Below are 17,325 nucleotides of genomic sequence, written 5' to 3'. Positions count from 1 at the left end.
GTGGAAACGTTTCGAATTATTCTGCGCGTATCGACGAACCGAATCTCTCTTACCTGTCCTTCGTTTCTCTGTCGAGCGTTTTCGAGAGCATCAATTTGCCTCGGGACACCTCGAATGTGCCACTGTCGTCGCCGGCCACGATAGCCCCGTCCAACAGGTCCACGTCGGACAGCCTCATCAAGGTGGTTCCCTTCGACGCGTTTTCTTTCACCGTAATCTTGTACTCTTTACCGGGCAACGTACTCTTCAGGCTGCTCAATCGCACGACGACCGAGCAGACGGAGGACGCCGGTGGTTTACCGTAGTCTTCCGCCACGATGGCCAACTCCACCTCTCTGGGCAAAGGTCTCGGTATCGCGGTACGATTAACCGTCAGTACACCGGTCACCGGGTGAACCGAGAAGCCTTTGGTAGCTTTCTGCAGATAATATCGCACTCGGCTGTTGTCCTCCGTGAGGTCGTCGTCGGTCGCGTTCACCGTCAGGATTTCCTGCAGCTCGCCTCGACCACCCTCTGCACGAAATAAAACACGAACGTAAGATGGATGCAACGAGTTAAGAGTTTCTTAGAAACGTTGAAAAAAATTGGAGCACTCTCGAGGTTCAAGCGGTAGAAATCAATCTTGTCGGTCGAAAAGAAAGGAGAGTGCGTACTCGAAAAGTACTCGGGACAAAGATCGAGGAATCACAGGCGCGAGGTCAAGTACCCTCTACCTCTTTTTGTCGGAGCCACGTCCTCGAGCAGTACCACCACCATCGGTTCTTTCTTTTCTCGGTAAAGAAGGAGGATAAGCCGTCCTGACATCGGGCTGAACGGAAGTATGAAATAATAACCAGTTATATAAATCGCTCGGCCGAGCCGTGGGGGCCACAGAGGAGACGGGGCCAGGTCTGGGCGCACAAAAATCATTTCGATGCGTTTCAAATCGTCGGATAACTCGGCATTAATGTGCCAAGCTCCGACCTAAAACGAAGAGGGAAGACAAAGAGAGGAAGAGAGAAGGGAACAGAAGGGCGGAGAGGAGGAGAGACTGAAATAAAGCTTGGCGAACGTATGTGCAGCCCTTTGGGGATGTCCGAGGTGAGGAGGTAGGACGATCCGGGAGAAGGGAGGGGGATCTTAACCGAGAAGTGACAGGTACTCTATAATTATTGCGAGCTGCGTATGACCGTGGAGTGTGCGTGCTCGTATCACGGGTCCATAGCGGGACCGACTCTTCTTGCTTCTTCGTGCTTTCACCCTTCGTTTCGTTAATCCCTTCTCCGCCTTTCCAAAATATATTCTGCTTTCCTTGGACAGCTTAATACGATTTTGATAATCGCCAGATTAACTCGTCCTCCCTGAATTGCTCATCGCGATATAAACGATCCATTATTTTTGACCGGAAGAAATTGAATATACCCTTGGAAAGAAATACTCTTTACCCACCCAGCAGGAGTAAACGTTAGCGAACCGTCTGGGAAGGAGGTGGAAAGCTTCGGCTACTCACTGACAATGTTCGCGACGTTCTTCCTCTTTCTAATTATTATCTCTCAATCTTTGATCAAGGATAATAATCGTTAAGAGCGCTGTTCAGCTTGGAACGGTATAAAACTCGACGCGCAGCGCGACGAAAGTCCGCAGGACTGTCCGTGAATAAGAAATATCCTTTCCCGAATGTTGCCTCGTTTCCAACCCTATTCAGGGTATCTACGCAGCGGAGGTAGAAAGGAGACGAAAAGAAAGAGATGCAAATTCCGCGAGGTAGTCGCCGTGGGAGCTCCTCTTCCCCACCCCTTTTCAACTCTTTCCACGTCCACCTCCTGCCAATCCAGCCTCCCCTGTCGCCCCTCTTCCGCCCACCCAAATGCACCATTAGGCGCGGGCCTATGTATTTTTAATAAGTTTCGAGAGTCTTCGAAGCCGGCGATCTCGGCCGGCGGTTGCAGGCGAAGGCGGCTTTTCGGCTGCCTGGCAAACGGTGTCCTCGCGTTTATTTATGTGCGAGGCGTTCGCAATTCTCCTCGCCCTCCCCGTCGCCCTTTCCTCCTGCCGTCGCTGCTGCCATTCCTTTTCATTCGTCTCCCTTTCTCTTTTCGCTTCTTGGTTGGCTCCCTTCAGCGTTCGAGCAGCTAGCTTTTCATCGACCCCCTACCCAACCCCTTCGCTCTCGTCCGCCACTCTTTTTCATCGTTTACGTTCCTTTCGTCCTTCTTTCTCGAACTGCTTCCCTTCTCGTCGCCTCTCCTTCCCGCGGTGTCAATTCGAGTTTGGAACACGGCCAACAGGACAACGCGTGTCTACTAAAAACCAGTTTTTAAACTCGCGTTTATTTCGCGCGAAGGGACTTGGTCCCGGGACCACCGTCTTTCGAGGCGTCCTCCTTCTTTCGCTCGTTCCCTCGTCTCTTCTATGTCGCGACCGCTTTGATCGAGGATCAGATAGAACAGACGCTAGTCGATACCTCGAGTTAACTTACCGGGTAAAGTGGCGATGTAGGCGGACTGTTGGAATATGGGTGCGTTATCGTTCAGGTCCGTGACGCGAACCACCAGGTCGGTTGTCGCTTCGTGGATACCGTCGCTGGCGATCACTTGAAGACTATACTCGGACCGGGTTTCGGCGTCCAAACGTCTACGAAGAACCACTTTGCCACCGTACTTGTCGATGCTGAAAGGTCCTGGGCTGGTAACGTTGCCGAAGCGATAGATCAGAGCCGGAGAACTGTCCACGTCGTTCGCCGTGATGGTCGTCAAAACTGTGCCAACCGCTGTACCTGTATCAAAATGTGTGGCGTATTAATGACATCATCAATCGACTCCTTATTATTTAGGTAACGAGAGAAATTGCAAAGGAAAGATTGCCGGTTAACTCGAGGCAGCGTATACGGTCGTAAAAGTTGTAGGAAAGTTCCTAATTCTCAGGATTTTGTTCGTTTTCACCTTAATTGGTAGTTGCTAGCAAGCTACATTTATCTGGCTGCAAGCCGTGTTTAGAAAGACGATTGAAACATATTACGCGGCTTCTTTGACCTCTGAAGAATCTTGCTACAATGCTGGTAAACGTTGGGAAAAATTTTCCTTTGAATACAGTGTCAAGTGTCGTAAACTGATTCGTGGAATCTCCAGGTCTCTTATTTTATCGAGCTAACTTTTAATTAACTGCCGTTAGAAGAAGTTAATTGCAACGGTAGGTCCGCGACGATACTCGACAAGAAAGAACACTGAAAAGAGCAACAAGATGGAAAGTATGGTAATGCTCATTCACGAGCAACCGTATTCGATTCAAAGAAGGGTATGTTAGGTCTTGACGAACCGTTTAATCGCGACACTGAACGACAGTCGGTTCATCGTCTGCAACAATGCCAGACACCGTTGTTACCGATGAATGGCATCGTTATACGAGCCACTCGTTCGCCTTCGTCTTTTTATTCTTGGCCAAAAGCCACTTTGTCACCGGTAGACGATCGCTCGCGATACATATACATATAGAGCAGTGAGCAACGGGGCGAGTTCTTCCGCGAACTTAAAGACGCTTCGAGGGAGTCGCGTTTAAAATGCATTGAATCCTTACTATCGGTTCGTTTTATCTGTCTCGCGTTAAAGAGAGACCGAGCGAATCCACTGGAAGATTCGGACGGTTCATCGTAGGCGATAATCTCGAGCGTGCCAAGGATAAATTACAAAAGAGGGACAGAAAGAATTGTCTTCTCGCTGACTCCAGAGAACCAGATGTCGAAAATCGAGGCTTAAGAAGAGAATCGAGTTCGCAAATATTTTAAGCAGAAGCTCCAATGAGCTATCTTTAAAATGATCGAATACCTTATGGCGATCGTCACGAATTTCTAAGACTTCGGATTGTTCTATTTAGATTCTGTACGCTCGTCAGAAAAAAATCTTTTATTCTTTCTGCAGTTTTTTCATTCGCGTTTTCTGCACTGGAGGGAGGATTACCGTTTGATACGCAACACCTGCACGCATATAAAGGAATTATTCCGCGACGCGTTCGAATAGCCCGAGGACTAGCTGGCACGCGGTTGCATCCGCTCGTAAATTTCGCGACTGATCGTTAAAGTCTTGCGAGTCGGTTTCGAGAGCGACCGCGAACTCGAATGCACGCGGCGCCTGCGTGATCCAAACTGTTTCGTTTCGATCTCTTTATCTACTCGAGTCGAAACTAGGTTACCAGCCGAGTTATAGGATCTCCGTAGGTCGGCGTTAGAACTTATGCGAATTAACGATTGAACGACGACGATAATTCCACGATCTCCACATTCCTGCGAAACTATTTTCTAATCGAGTAGGTAAAGTGCAGCGAACGTTGTGGCGGAGCGTTTCTCAACGAGAAATAATAAATTCGCATCGGAATCCACTCGATCTCCGTAAGTTATATCGCGGTAATTCTGATTACCGGAGGTCCCTGATGTTCGCGAGACTTGGACCGTGTAGAACGCGAACACGATGTCGGCGGTATACTCCTTGTACGGAAAATCCGCTCGTCGGTGGTCTACCATTGTTTCGATTTCTCGTGTCAGTGCCAGTTTCGGAACCGATTCGATCGATGCTGTCGATTAAAATCCTCCTTTGGATGCGGCGTTTCGCGGGCAGCGGACGCCACGGCACGGTACGGAACGGCACGGAACGAAACGGCCACGGGAAGGAAGGCCCTTCAGGAACAAAGGCGTGGTCTATCGAACATTGGCGAACCGCGCCTCTCGTTTTAGGTCGAACGATAATTATATACGCCACGTCCAGCGGGATAATTAAAAACAATTACCGTGCGCCTTCGCTAAAATATGACCGGTCGCGAACTCGGGATCGTTTTTCAGAGACCCACGAAACAGTTCGTTTTAACGTTCACGATACCGGTTGCTGTTTTAACCCGTTAAAAACGACCTTGCTTACTCGAAAACGGCGCTAGAACGACGTAAAAAAGGAAACGGAAGAAACGCGGGAGTAAAAAGGAAGAGCGCAAAGTATAACGCGTTAATTAACACGGCGCAAATTGAACGTATGCGACTCTCGTAAATTACCGATTTCGGGACATAAAAGTCTGATGCGATTTGATGACGTAAAAATACTGTAAAACGGCACTTATGGCTTATCAGTTTGAAGCTTAAGATTTTATGAAAACGACTACGTAAACGTTCCGTTAATGACCTTAATACAAATTGGCTGGTTCTTCGTTCGAATAAATAACGAATAAACCAATTTACAATTTTACATCGGCATATAATACTCCATGCTTTTTCTTTGTACACGGGCTGTTCCGAAACAAGGTCGTATAACCCAAAAACCGTAAAATCTTCGCGACAAAATTAATGAAAATTCGATTCATGCGATGTGAACAATTGGAAATTCCCTAATGGACGATACTAACTGTAGGAGAAATCTGATCGGTCTACCGTTGCGAGCAATCGATTAGCAGTAGTTGAAAACTTGGTTGTCAGAGAGGAGTGAACGGTATCGTAGCTGGCATAAGTTTATTAAAAATAAAATGACCGCCCGATGGGAAAGCGTTAACCCGTGTGAATTTTCACGCGACGGGTTAACTCGTTACGCTCGGTTAACGGGTTAAACGGCGCGATTCGATGATCCCATTACTTTGTAACGAGCTATATTTCATAAGGAACTAGGTGAAGCGGATCGTAAAGAGCTCGATCGAGCGTCGTTGGTACGATCGTCGAAACGATAAGTCGACGGCGCTTCGGCTGAAAAGGCTGGCGCGCATTTGCTCGCCACGCTGCGCGACGATGCTGTTAAATAAATTCTATCGAGCGCTGCATCGCGAATAGAAGCGGTAGTAGCCTCGTTTGCACCGGGCCGAAGTTTTATGGTGATACAAATTAGATAGCGATCTCGCGTTAGTCTGTTGGCGCTCGAGTACGCGGTCTTTCGTGTTGAACGTTCGTAGAAGTTTTGCAACAAGAAGGGGGGAAGAAGATGGTCACGAGAGGGAAGATGAGGAAAAACAAGAAGAAGAAGAAACGGAGGCGAAGAAGACGCGCGGCAGCACGGGAGCTATAACGATAGGTATAAGTCCGTAATTGAAATTAAACAAAGCCGACCAAGGACGTCGTTCGATCGCGTCGATACGCGATAAATTTACCCCGTTGATCCTCTTTCTTTTTTACGCGAAATTTCTTTTTCTCCGTTCTTAACGTCTTCATCGATTTTGCGGTAGCAGCACGAGACTGGCGCTTGCGCGTCAAACTCGAGGCCACCTTTGCTCGCTGCCGTTCCATTCAATCGTACCTGTCAATGGGGAACAATATGAAACGGAGAAGGACCAACGGCAAGGGAGAACGCGAAGAAAAGAGACGTCGAGGCAGCCGAACCCTGACGTTTCGCAGCCTCGCCTAAGTTATGCAGATTGTTCCGAACAGTTGGACTTTAATACCGGCATAAATTCTTTGCCACTTAACTTTATACTTCGTGAGTAGCGTGCACTCCCGCCTCGACTATTCACGCGTCTACCCTTCTCCTTCGCTCTTACATTTTCGCTCTTTTCTTCTCTCTTCTCTTCTCCGATCGTTCCTTTTTTTCCTTTCTCACCACACGGAAACGATCTTTCCAACTTGAACGTAACCGAACTTTTGACAAATCGATAGCCAACTTTTTTCGGAAGACTTTATCGATCGTTACGACGAGGGAGACTAATTGCCGAAGACAGGCATAATTTACGATTGACGGTATAAAAGATGGCTTACCTTCGGAAGCCGAAATGATCCTGTGCTCCGGAAAAGTCGGTTGATTATCGTTTATGTCGATCACTCTGATGCTGAGGGCAGCCGTGCCGGTCAACTGAGGATTCCCTTGATCGGTCGCGATGATCGTCAATCGATACTTTTCTCGGATTTCGCGGTCGAGAACAATGTTGGTTCGAACTATACCGCTGTACGGTGGACTTATGGTGAACGCGTTGTCTGGATTGCCGTCGACGATGTGGTATAGAATCCTGCTATTCATTCCTTGATCGGCGTCGCTGGCTGATAACTAAGCATATCGTAAATAAAAATTAACATAGGTAGAGCGTAAAATAGGCCGAACAGGCTTATGTCGTTGAATCGATAATAAGGTCTAAACTGATGGATAAGATTTATTTACCTTGACGACAAAGTCTCCCTTAACGTTGCCTTCTAACACGGTAGCCGAGTACTGGGTCTGCGTGAAAACTGGTGGGTTGTCGTTCACATCGGAGACCCTGACGACCACCTTCACGTACGCCTCCAAAGGATCGGGACCGCTGGTTCTGGCAGCAACGGTGAGCACGTGCTTCGAGCTTTCCCTAGGCTTTTCCTTGGACAGTTGTCCCTCTAAGGACCTTCCCCACGAATTCGTTCGACCCTCGTCCACTTGTTCTTCCGTGGGTTTCACCGTCAAGTCGGTCCACAATTCTGCGTCCAACCTCGTAGGGTCGTTCACTCGCAGTAGTCCGGTATCCTCGTCGATGGAGAACGTCCCGAAATCGTTTCCCGATCCAAACGAATACGAAACGTGTTGCCTCCTCCCATCCGACCGAACGGCGGTCACTTGAAGCACCTCGGTACCAGCCGCAGAATTCTCCTGAACGACGACTTCGTACGTTTCGTTTTGGAACTTCAAAACTGGAGTCAGATCAGCGAGATCTCCGACCTGCAATTCGATCAGTCCTCGAGTGCTTTTCGGCGGATTTCCCTTGTCCCGAGCCAGCACTTCCAAGTGGTACGTCTTGCCGTTATCCTGCGACAAGGATAACGCCGCGGTCACCGCGCCCGTGCTAGGGTGTATCCTGAATTTAGGCTTCTCTTGCTCGTGCAGAAAGGAGTAGATGATTTCTCCGTTCGCTCCTTCGTCGGCGTCCGTGGCTACTACTCGAAGGATGTTCTTCTCCGGTTGGGTGCCGATCGAGACACGGGCACGAAAGGGGTGTTCCTCGAAGACCGGGCCGTTGTCGTTGACGTCGCTGACACGAATCTCGACAGGGACAGACGTGGTTTTGGCGTCGTACTTGCCGCTGTCCGTGGCCACGACCATGAAGTTGTAGGAATTTTGCCGTTCTCGGTCCAAGGAGCTGCAGAAACGACGAGTATTCGATTAAAGTAACGCGACGTGTCTATCTGGAACACGAGGACTACTTGCTGATAGTAGAACTTATAATTTGCAAGATGTAGCATCGGTCGATAGAAGATTGTCGTTCGACTCGGTGAACGGGTCGGATTTAAGCAAAATGTGGCGGCGAGTAGCTTGTTTGTGTGACGGAAGCCTTAATCGCGCACGGCGATCTTGTGTAATCCACGTCCGCCATTACCATAACTCTGCGGATCCTCCACACCGGCTCACCGAGCGCCGTTTCGCGTTTTAAATCGCACGAAAGCCGGAGGGAGGTAGCCTTGCATTTTCGCAGTAACCACCGGGCGAATTTAGCATCCCCGTCGCGGTGAGCTATACGCCTCGAGAAATCGCTGTATCGACTTAGCGCACCCGACACGCGCTCCTCCGCTTCCGGATTTCTGCGCCTCTAATCTGGATAGTTTCACGAGCGTTTCTGCTTTTTTCTTCCGTGACCCCTTTGCCCGACACCGTGCCGCCGTTATACGACCACAGGGACACGGCCGTTCCCGTTCGAAAGCTCGGCTCGCGAGAAACAACGTCTTTATCGGTTAATGCTAATCTAATTATACTATCGAGGCAAATTTTTCGCTCGACCACGAATGCATAATTTGTTTCCGTTCGATCGAACAGTCGCTTAACGAGCGACATTCAATCGCCCGTGCATTTTTTCTATCGTTCCGCGATCGGATAACGCGAACCGATGCTAATTTATCGAGTCGGTAAACATTGTCTTTATTAGCGGTTCGCTGGCGAAAAGTCACGCGATCTTTCCGAGCTGGCGATAAGCGGTAGAAAACCGCCGCGCTCGATAATTCACGCGTTTAAGACCGGAATCAGCCAGAATAGTTCAAATTACCTACTTCGGTTTATAACCGTGCATTACACGAGATTTTACGTGGCTCCTATTTCACTGTACGAATGTGTCTCCGAGACTTTTATGCGGTCATGTAAGCGCGTGTAATAACCTTTAACGAGCGTAGAATAATACGCGAGCACGTGAAATTATCACGGTTATTTGCGACCGAACCGTGGCTACCGTTGCCGACTCGTTCGAGATCTAAGATCAAATCGGCCACGGTATTTATTTACACGCGAATTACTTCACAAACAGATTAAAACTTCTATTCGTAAAATGCGACCGAAGTCTGGAGAATTCACGCGTGTGCTGGAAAACGAACAATAATCTTCTAAACCGGTGGCACGGGGATGCGATCTGTTCGCACGGTGACCAACGACAACAACAATAACGACAGCAACAACGAGACACAAGTGTACGAGACGAGGAGAGAAAGGAGCAAGGAGCGAACAGCGCAAGAAAAAGAAAGAAAGAGACGCGGACAGAGATCGCGAAAGAGTGGCCCGACCGGGATCTGGTTTTGCATATCAGGCTTTTTGCCGGCTGAAATAATGCATTGAAATGCCACACGGTGTCCCGCTGAAATGACACACGACTGTCGCGCGGCAAAAGTACGCCACTGCGTGCTTCCTCGCGGCTACCGACGACACCCTTCACCCTACGGATCTCCCTGTTTCTTGGCTCGTAGCTCGTTTCCCCTGTCACGTTCCCGAGATTTCGCGAGCTTCTGCGGGACGGTCGTACTTTGTTTTTCTTATGAATTCATCGCGCAAAATAAACCGTGCAAAGCAAACCTTCGGTTCATCGATTCCCTTACTCGAGACTCGGTCCCTTCGACCCTTCCTCTTCCTCTTCTTTTTAAGTTTCCGTCGAAAACACTCGGCCAAGAATACTTAGCGCGAAAGAAAGAAGCGTGAAAGAAACGCGCGTTAAGACAAAAAAATAGACAGGAAGACACAAAGAGAATCGCGTCGAGTAACGACGTCGACGTGTTCTTTCCAGGTGAGAGGTCATGAGATTCGCAGTCGCGTTATCTATTAATTAACGAAGGTCAACCTTGACGGGACAAAAGCCACGGAGAAAAATTATAGTTCCAACGATGTCTCGCGATACAGGTTTATTGCGTGCACGGCCAGATCGTGGAGGAAGTAGAGTCAGCAGCTTGGAAAGAAGGAAGACGAGAGAAGGAGGAAGGAACGCGTTGTTGGTCCGTGCCTACGGGTTATGCATATGGAATCGGCTAATCGAGCACGGTGCATCGTTCGCGAGGCGTATCGACTGACTTTATAATTTTACGACATTCCTAGACCCTCCGCCTTCTTTCGTCCCCGTCGTCCTCCATCGCTCCAACGTGCGTACGGTTCTTTTCTTCTTCTTTCTTGTTTCTTTATCTCGCCGACTCCTCCCATGCGCCTACTTCTCGTTTTATGACACCGTGGTACCGGCGTAATATCCCACCGACGATCCTAATCGGACTCGCAATAAAGGTCGCGCGGTAATTAACGCCAGAATGAAATTAGCTTGCTGGCGAAGTCGGCGAAAGAAGAGAAGAGGGTGTAGCAAAGAGAAGAGACGCGAGTGCGCATAAACGCATAAAGAGTGGTGAGAAAATTGTATCCCGCAGATCGGATGGAAAAATTCTCTATTATACGATTGTCTCAAATTCTGCTGCGGATTTACGATGCGAACGAAATACCGTAAAAAAGGTCCGAATTACCAAACAGTAAAAAAGCAGTGAACTCACCCAGCGGTAGTAATGACGCCAGTCAAATTGTCAACCCTGAACAGCCAGCTGGTTTCTTCCGCGATGGAGTACGTTATTTTTCCGTTCACCCCTTGATCAGGATCCGTGGCTTTCACGGACATTATGCTGGAATCCGGAGCCACGTCCTCGGAAATGGTCGCCACGTACTTATTGAGGTAAGCGTTCGTCGGGAAATTGGGGGAAGCATATGGGAAACCATTAGGTAAGTTGAATCCAGGATATTCGGAATTTTGAACGGCACCGCGGGGTCGTGATTCGGTGTACTGATTCGAAACAAACGTAGGCGCATTGTCGTTCACGTCCAAAACGATCACGGTCAAGTTGCAGCGAGCTTCCAAACTTGGACGACCTTTGTCCTTCGCGGAAATAGTCAGCACGTATTTGGCCACGGTTTCTCGGTCCAAGTTCGACATCGACAGCTTTCCGGTCACGGAATCCAAGATGAACTTTGCGCCTATGTTCCCACCTGAAAATTTCGAACATTAACTACTCTGTTATCTTTCAGATCGTTCAGATGCGACACAGGTCGTGTATTGACTACAAATCGGTCGCTAAACGTTAATAACCGGGACGAGTACTTTAATTATCGTATGTGGCAGGAAGCGCGTTCGTGAGACGCACGTTAATAAGCGAAGTTAAGTAGTAATTAAGGCGTTGAATTTCTCGTTTTCGTTGAAATTGCTGTTTTTACGAACGCTATTACTTATTTCCGAGCTTACATTTTATCGGTCTTAATTGAAACATTGAGGAAACTCACCGACGATGCTGTAATAAATTTCCCCGTTCTTTCCTTCGTCAAGATCGGTTGCCGCTATCGTGTGTATCACAGAAGACTCCTGGTTCTCCGGGACGGCGAGAGTGTAACACGAGCCCGGTCGAAACTCGGGACTGTTGTCGTTCTCATCCATGACTAGAACTTCGAGAGTGCTAATATCCAACAGCTTGCTGGATCTTGCCAAGATCGGGACGGAGTAGCGGGAGGTCTCTTCACGGTTCAAGGGTCCTCGAAGAGTGACCAAACCACCGGGCGTAATGGCGAACTTGTCCGAGGCTACGTTGCTCGGAATGTTGAAGCTGACGTTACCTGTATAATCGCACACCAGAGAATTTCTGTCAACGTACCGGTCAATATTTTTTATCCGTGGATATTCCAACCGTCGAATAAAATTAAACGGATGTTCGTTTCTTTTCTTTCCGTTTCGTTGCAAACTTCTGCGCCAACGAAATCATGTTCCTGCTGCCATTCGCGAAATTAGAACCACGCGACCATGGGATCTGGTTCCCCTCACCGAACCATTATCCTGTCGCGTCCTCGCGGAGAATCCAAAATTATCGGTCAGTTTGCATATATAAACGCGTGTCTTCGACAGCGAAAGCGATCGTGTCCCTCGGCTCGAAGATCGACACGTGGTGCGACCCGGCATGCTTCGTAAATTCTTGTTAATATACCGATCGAAATTCGATTCGCAAAATGGTTTTGTTCTTTCGACGATCGCGGAGAGGAAGAGCGGGATAGGAACCAGTCGAAGATATCCAGAAACCAGAAGAGATTAAAAGGAAAAAAGCGAGCGGAGCATCGGATCGTCGCAATTATACAGTCCGTTTCGAAATTTTCGTCCTCCCGAAGAAAAAATCATTTTTTCACCTTATCGTTTCACAGTCGTGCTTTGGGTCATTTGCCCGAGGCAGCCTGATTCCCTATCGTCAGCGTGGAGGTTAACGTTCATAATTTAGAAATTTTTAAAGATCGACGTTTCTAGCGGGCACGCAACGAAGCTCGGTCTCTGCTGGAGAGCGTCTCCGCGCCGTGACGCAGGGGCAGCGGGCAACGGAACGGTAGTTACGGTGGCGACACGCACACGATCGCGGCGCAGGTAGGAGGGTGTCGGTGTTGGTTGGCTGGTCGGTTGGAACCGGTGATTTGCCTATGCGTACCGCGGCAGGCTGGCGGCACGATGATATACGCGACCATTGTTTCGCCTCGTCCTCTCTCGTTCTCCCTTTTCGTCCTGACCACCGGTCTCTGGCTTCTCCTCCTGCTCTGTGCGCGGCTCGCGGTTCCGGGCCCTAGCGGGAGGCTCCGTCCTTCGGGGTATCGCATAGAGGGACGCAGGGCCTTTTGCCGTTTCTGCGGGGCGCGCTAATGCGCTCGTCCGATACACGGGCGCCGGTCTAGATAAGCGCAAAACGAGCGATATACCGTGTTGTCGGCCGTACGGAACGCTTTGCTACGAGACCGAGAACATCGGACTTTCTGCGCGCCCTTTTAGTAATCATCGTGTTCGTGCTCGTTTCGTCTGTTTTACTCAGTGCGGCTCGTACACGTCCAGCAGGACTAGGATCGTTTTCTTTCTTTCCAATTATTCGCGTCGATAGGGAACGCTGTTACCGGAAGTAGCAGGCATCCGATCAAGAACGATTATTTGTATCGCGCGACGATGGAATTTTCTCGTGCGCGGAATTCTTCCGCGAAATTATTCGAGAGAGAGTTGCTCCGCGAAGGAAAGGAAACCGACACTCCACGTTACACGCGGATGGAACGCGCTCTCGGACCGGAGGGAGCCGTATCGCGAGTCATTTCGTTGAATTTACTATATATTGCCATCACGCCGTACCGTACCAGGCCGGATTCGAGGCAATTATTCCAGGTATTTTCATAGCAGGGCTTTCCTATTAGCTGGCTACCCGGCTACGATTATATTCTGCCTGGAGGTGTAGGTGGCGCGTCCGTGTGGCGAACCGCTCGCGGCCAAGTCGAAAATCCACGAAAGAGAACAAAGAAGGAGAGGGAGGAGAAGGGATAGGACGGATAGGAAGGAGAGGAGACAAGATAGGAGACTGTAATTTCAGCTTCTCGTCCTATACAGCGCTAAATTGACAGCCCCTTCTGTTCCCTGGCACTTTATGCGGCGACGCACCACCGAAACAATAAGGACGCGAGCGGAGCACCTAAAAGGGTAGCCGCGAGAGGCCCATTTTTGGTCCTCTCCTACGTCCTTGTCGCGGCACTCGGCTACACGGTGCACACATGCCTGCTGGTGCGCGCGTGCGTGCGTTTGCGTAGAGAGGAGATCGATAAGTTCCGAGAGCGAGCCGAGTCGGACTTTGTCCCTCCGCATTATCCTCGCGAGCGTTAACCGAATATACGCGCTGCTCTATCTGATCATCTTCGTCGAGTGATATACGAGCATCGGTGAATATTTATCAATAAAACTGACCGGTTGTAAATCCAACGGTTTTATCTCGCGTATTTAGCGGGGAATAAAACGGTGAATCGGGAATCGCGATCTTGACGATCCGCGCGGCTCGCCCGCTACCGCGATAACCCTTTGAGAGAGATCGCTGAACGCTTACCCTGATCGGCGATGATAGGACCGGCGACGTTTAGAACCGGTGCTCCAACCTGGAGGTCCTCTGAAACTCTAGCCACGGGGTTGGCGAGCAATAGCCGAGGAGGTCCGTTGGTCTGTCCAGAAGCCAGCGTCAGAGTCAGCTTGAGAGTCGACTTTCGCGGTGGGGTACCGTGATCGTTCGCCGTAATCTCAAGCTCCGTCGACCTCACCATCGGCCTCTCCAAGCTCACTATGCCGGACTCGTAACCCACCGAGAATCTCGACTCCTCGTTCGCCGATGTAATCACGTACGACACACGGCCATTGTCACCTGCGTCTTTATCCACCGCGACCACTCTCACCAGCGTCGCTCCTGCAACCGCGCCAATTAACGATATCGCTTTATAATTCCGTTACTTAACTGTACTCTTTACTTTAGTCGAAACGTTCGCGCTCACCTGGTAGGAGATCCGGCGTGACGGCCACTTTCGTGGATTCCGGGGCAACGAAAACCGGGTCGTTGTCGTTCTGATCGAGAACGATGATCCTCGCGGTGACGGTCGAGGCCAATTGTTCTCCGGGAGGAGCACGATCGGACGCCTTCAGGATCAAGGTGTACTCTGCCCTCTCCTCTCTGTCCAACGGTCTGGCGAGCGTCAAAGCTCCGGTAAGAGAGTCGACCGCGAAACTGCCTCTCGACGGAAACTCGGCCACCAAACCGTATCGAAGATCGCCGTTCGGGCCGCTGTCTAAATCGCTGGCCGTCAAATTGTAAATCGTCGAGCCAATCACGGCCCGTTCGGACACCCGGACAGTTATCGGATCTTGAGGCCACCGGGGTGGATTGTCGTTCGCGTCCTCGATGACTATTTTCACCGAGACCGCGATGCTCTGAGGGTTCCCGATCGAGGTGGTATCCAGCGCTCTGATCTCCAGGTGGTACTCGCTAACGTTCTCGCGATCCAACGAATGGGCGACCACCAGCTGACCCGAGCTACGGTCCACGTCGAACGCTGGAAACTCGCTGACGGGCGTCAGGGAGTCCAAGGTGAAGGCGACGCGACCCGCTGGGCCCGCGCCCGATACCGAACCCACCGCTTGTCCTATGCTGGCATCCTCTCGCACCTGAATCGGTTTTCCATCGGTTATCGAAGCTCTAAGTAAGTCGAGACCGACGAACGAGAGGTGTACTATGACGGATGGATGACACTCACGTTAAAGGTAAGACTGCTGCTCGTGAAGGTCGGCCGGTTATCCGCGAGGGCTAGAACCTCGACTCTTAACGCTCGTATGCTGTGTCGTGGTGGCCGACCAGCGTCTGTCGCTTTTACGGACACTCGATACACGTTTCTCTCCTCGTGGTCGAGAACCGCCTTCGTTCTGATCATGCCGGTGATCGGGTCGATGGTGAAAACGTTGTAGCCGTCGGAATCCCGGTCTGCGGATAAACGTGCGTATAGGTTCGATTCCGGCAACCGGTACCGGTGATTCGGACAGGTGGTTTTTACCTTTGAGAATAGTGTAGGTCACGGACGCGTTCTCTCCGAGGTCGGTGTCCAGCGCTCTGACCCTCGCCACTTCCGTTCCCGGTGGTTGTTCTTCCCTGACGCTGACCACGTCACCCTGAGGGTCCACGATTTCGGGCGAGTTATCGTTCACGTCCAACACGGTTACCTTCAGAGGCACCCTAGCCGCCCTGGAAGGCGTACCTTGATCTCGAGCCTCCAGCACCAGCTCGTGCACGCCTTTGGTTTCGCGATCGAGCGGTTCTCTGGTAGTGATCTCGCCTGAAAGTCACGAACGGAAGAACATTAGTAGATTCGTTTTGATTCATTTTCTTATTAACGATCAAGTAGCGGTAATGGAAGCTCTACGCTTCATTTCACGGCTGACGATTCCAGATAGTCGTTTACGATTCGCATTTATTTCATCTCGACCTGCGTGATTATATACCGCAGCTGTTTCCTCGATCGAAACGTATCTTTAGAAGATGCCTGGAATCGATCGCGAAATACTCCCGTAAATACCGCACGAGTAAACCAACCTTATCAATTTTCTCGGACGCGAACGATTAATTGGATAATCGGCGTTCGTTCGTTCGCTCGTAGGCTCGAATTCCAGCATCGCGCCTCGACGGACCAGCTACGCGTATTATAATCGTAGCAAGGGCCGAGCAAACAGAAGTCGCGAGAACGGTACAAGTATCCGAGAGAAATAAAAAGAGAAAGAAGAGGGCGAGGAAAAAGAGGAGGAAGAGTGTAGCGTGGCCATCTTCTCGACCGGTCGGCGCATTTATGGGTAATTAAGCAAGCACCTAGCCGACCGGGTAGAACTATTCCGAGACGTGGAAAGGGATCGGGATAATAATTCGTACGTTGGGTCGAAGCAGCGGCGTCGGTGTTCACCGGGACACACGGGGCAACCGCGTGCCTCCACGAATTCTCGACGTACCTAGTCCAGTCGGGACGCGTCCCTCCTCGTCTACCAGCCACCGCGGCAGAACGTCGTCGACGCGGCTCTGCTCGTCGTCGAGAAGACAAACGATCGACGAGAAACATGCAAACGCGCCGGCATCGAGGGATACCATCGCGGAACAATAAGAAGTATATCGTAGGACGCGTGCTAATGCGTTTCTCGTGTTAACCGTGGGACCGTGCGACTGACTTCTTCGATCCCCTCCACGGGGTACCGGCTCTCTTTCCGTTCCCGCGTGTCTCTTCCAATATTTGGAAATCCATGCTCGACGAACCGCGCGTTAGGAAAGCTCGTTCCACGATCGACGCCGAGATTCTTGGCAAACGAAGAATGCTTGCCCAGGGGGAGAACCTTTTTGTTTGCCCGTAAATCTCGTTCGAGTTTTTCCAAAATTTGCAACCTTAAGAAACAAAGGGCGACATATCAACGCCGATGCGTACAAGTTTTCTACATTGTAACAATCTTTCGTTACTCGACGAAAAAGACATACTCGATCGAAAGACACGAAACGGATCGCTGTTAATGTAGGACTACGCGAAGACGGCTGATACTTCCGACACAGTGACAGCCTTTATTATTTTTTATTTTCGTACCTCTTCGAGCGGATGTTCGCGCACAAGAGTGATCGAAGAAGTCCCAGCTCCACAAACAGACAGGTCGGCCGGACTTCTCGGTGGATACGAGAAGAGGAAGACGACCGGGCCGGTCTGGAACCAGCGTGTACACAAATACTCTCGTGTCGCATGCCAATCAAAGCGCGTATGCGCGTAGCATATACGAGAGGCATCGTGCGTGCCGGTTTCGCGGTGTGCGCTGAACCCGGGC

The 17,325-nt window shown here is 50.3% G+C and overlaps 1 protein-coding gene across 1 annotated transcript in view; it reads right to left on the bottom strand.

Annotated features, from left to right (window-relative positions):
* ds (dachsous cadherin-related 1) overlaps positions 1–17,325 on the bottom strand; it is a 209,956-nt gene that overhangs the window by 3,374 nt on the left and 189,257 nt on the right. The window contains exons 7-16 of the mRNA XM_076533993.1: positions 15,534–15,812; positions 15,240–15,463; positions 14,484–15,150; positions 14,048–14,398; positions 11,451–11,777; positions 10,673–11,159; positions 7,086–8,031; positions 6,689–6,974; positions 2,459–2,755; positions 54–513 (exon numbers count right to left, since the gene is read on the bottom strand). Of these exons, the coding sequence (XP_076390108.1) occupies positions 54–513; positions 2,459–2,755; positions 6,689–6,974; positions 7,086–8,031; positions 10,673–11,159; positions 11,451–11,777; positions 14,048–14,398; positions 14,484–15,150; positions 15,240–15,463; positions 15,534–15,812 (4,324 nt within the window). The remainder of the gene's footprint in view (positions 1–53; positions 514–2,458; positions 2,756–6,688; positions 6,975–7,085; positions 8,032–10,672; positions 11,160–11,450; positions 11,778–14,047; positions 14,399–14,483; positions 15,151–15,239; positions 15,464–15,533; positions 15,813–17,325) is intronic.

The sequence above is a fragment of the Megachile rotundata genome, chromosome 7, assembly GCF_050947335.1.
Source record: "Megachile rotundata isolate GNS110a chromosome 7, iyMegRotu1, whole genome shotgun sequence".
NCBI lineage: Eukaryota > Metazoa > Arthropoda > Insecta > Hymenoptera > Megachilidae > Megachile > Megachile rotundata.
The sequence above is the reverse complement of the archived record's forward strand: the minus strand, read 5'-3'. Positions and strand labels throughout refer to the sequence as shown.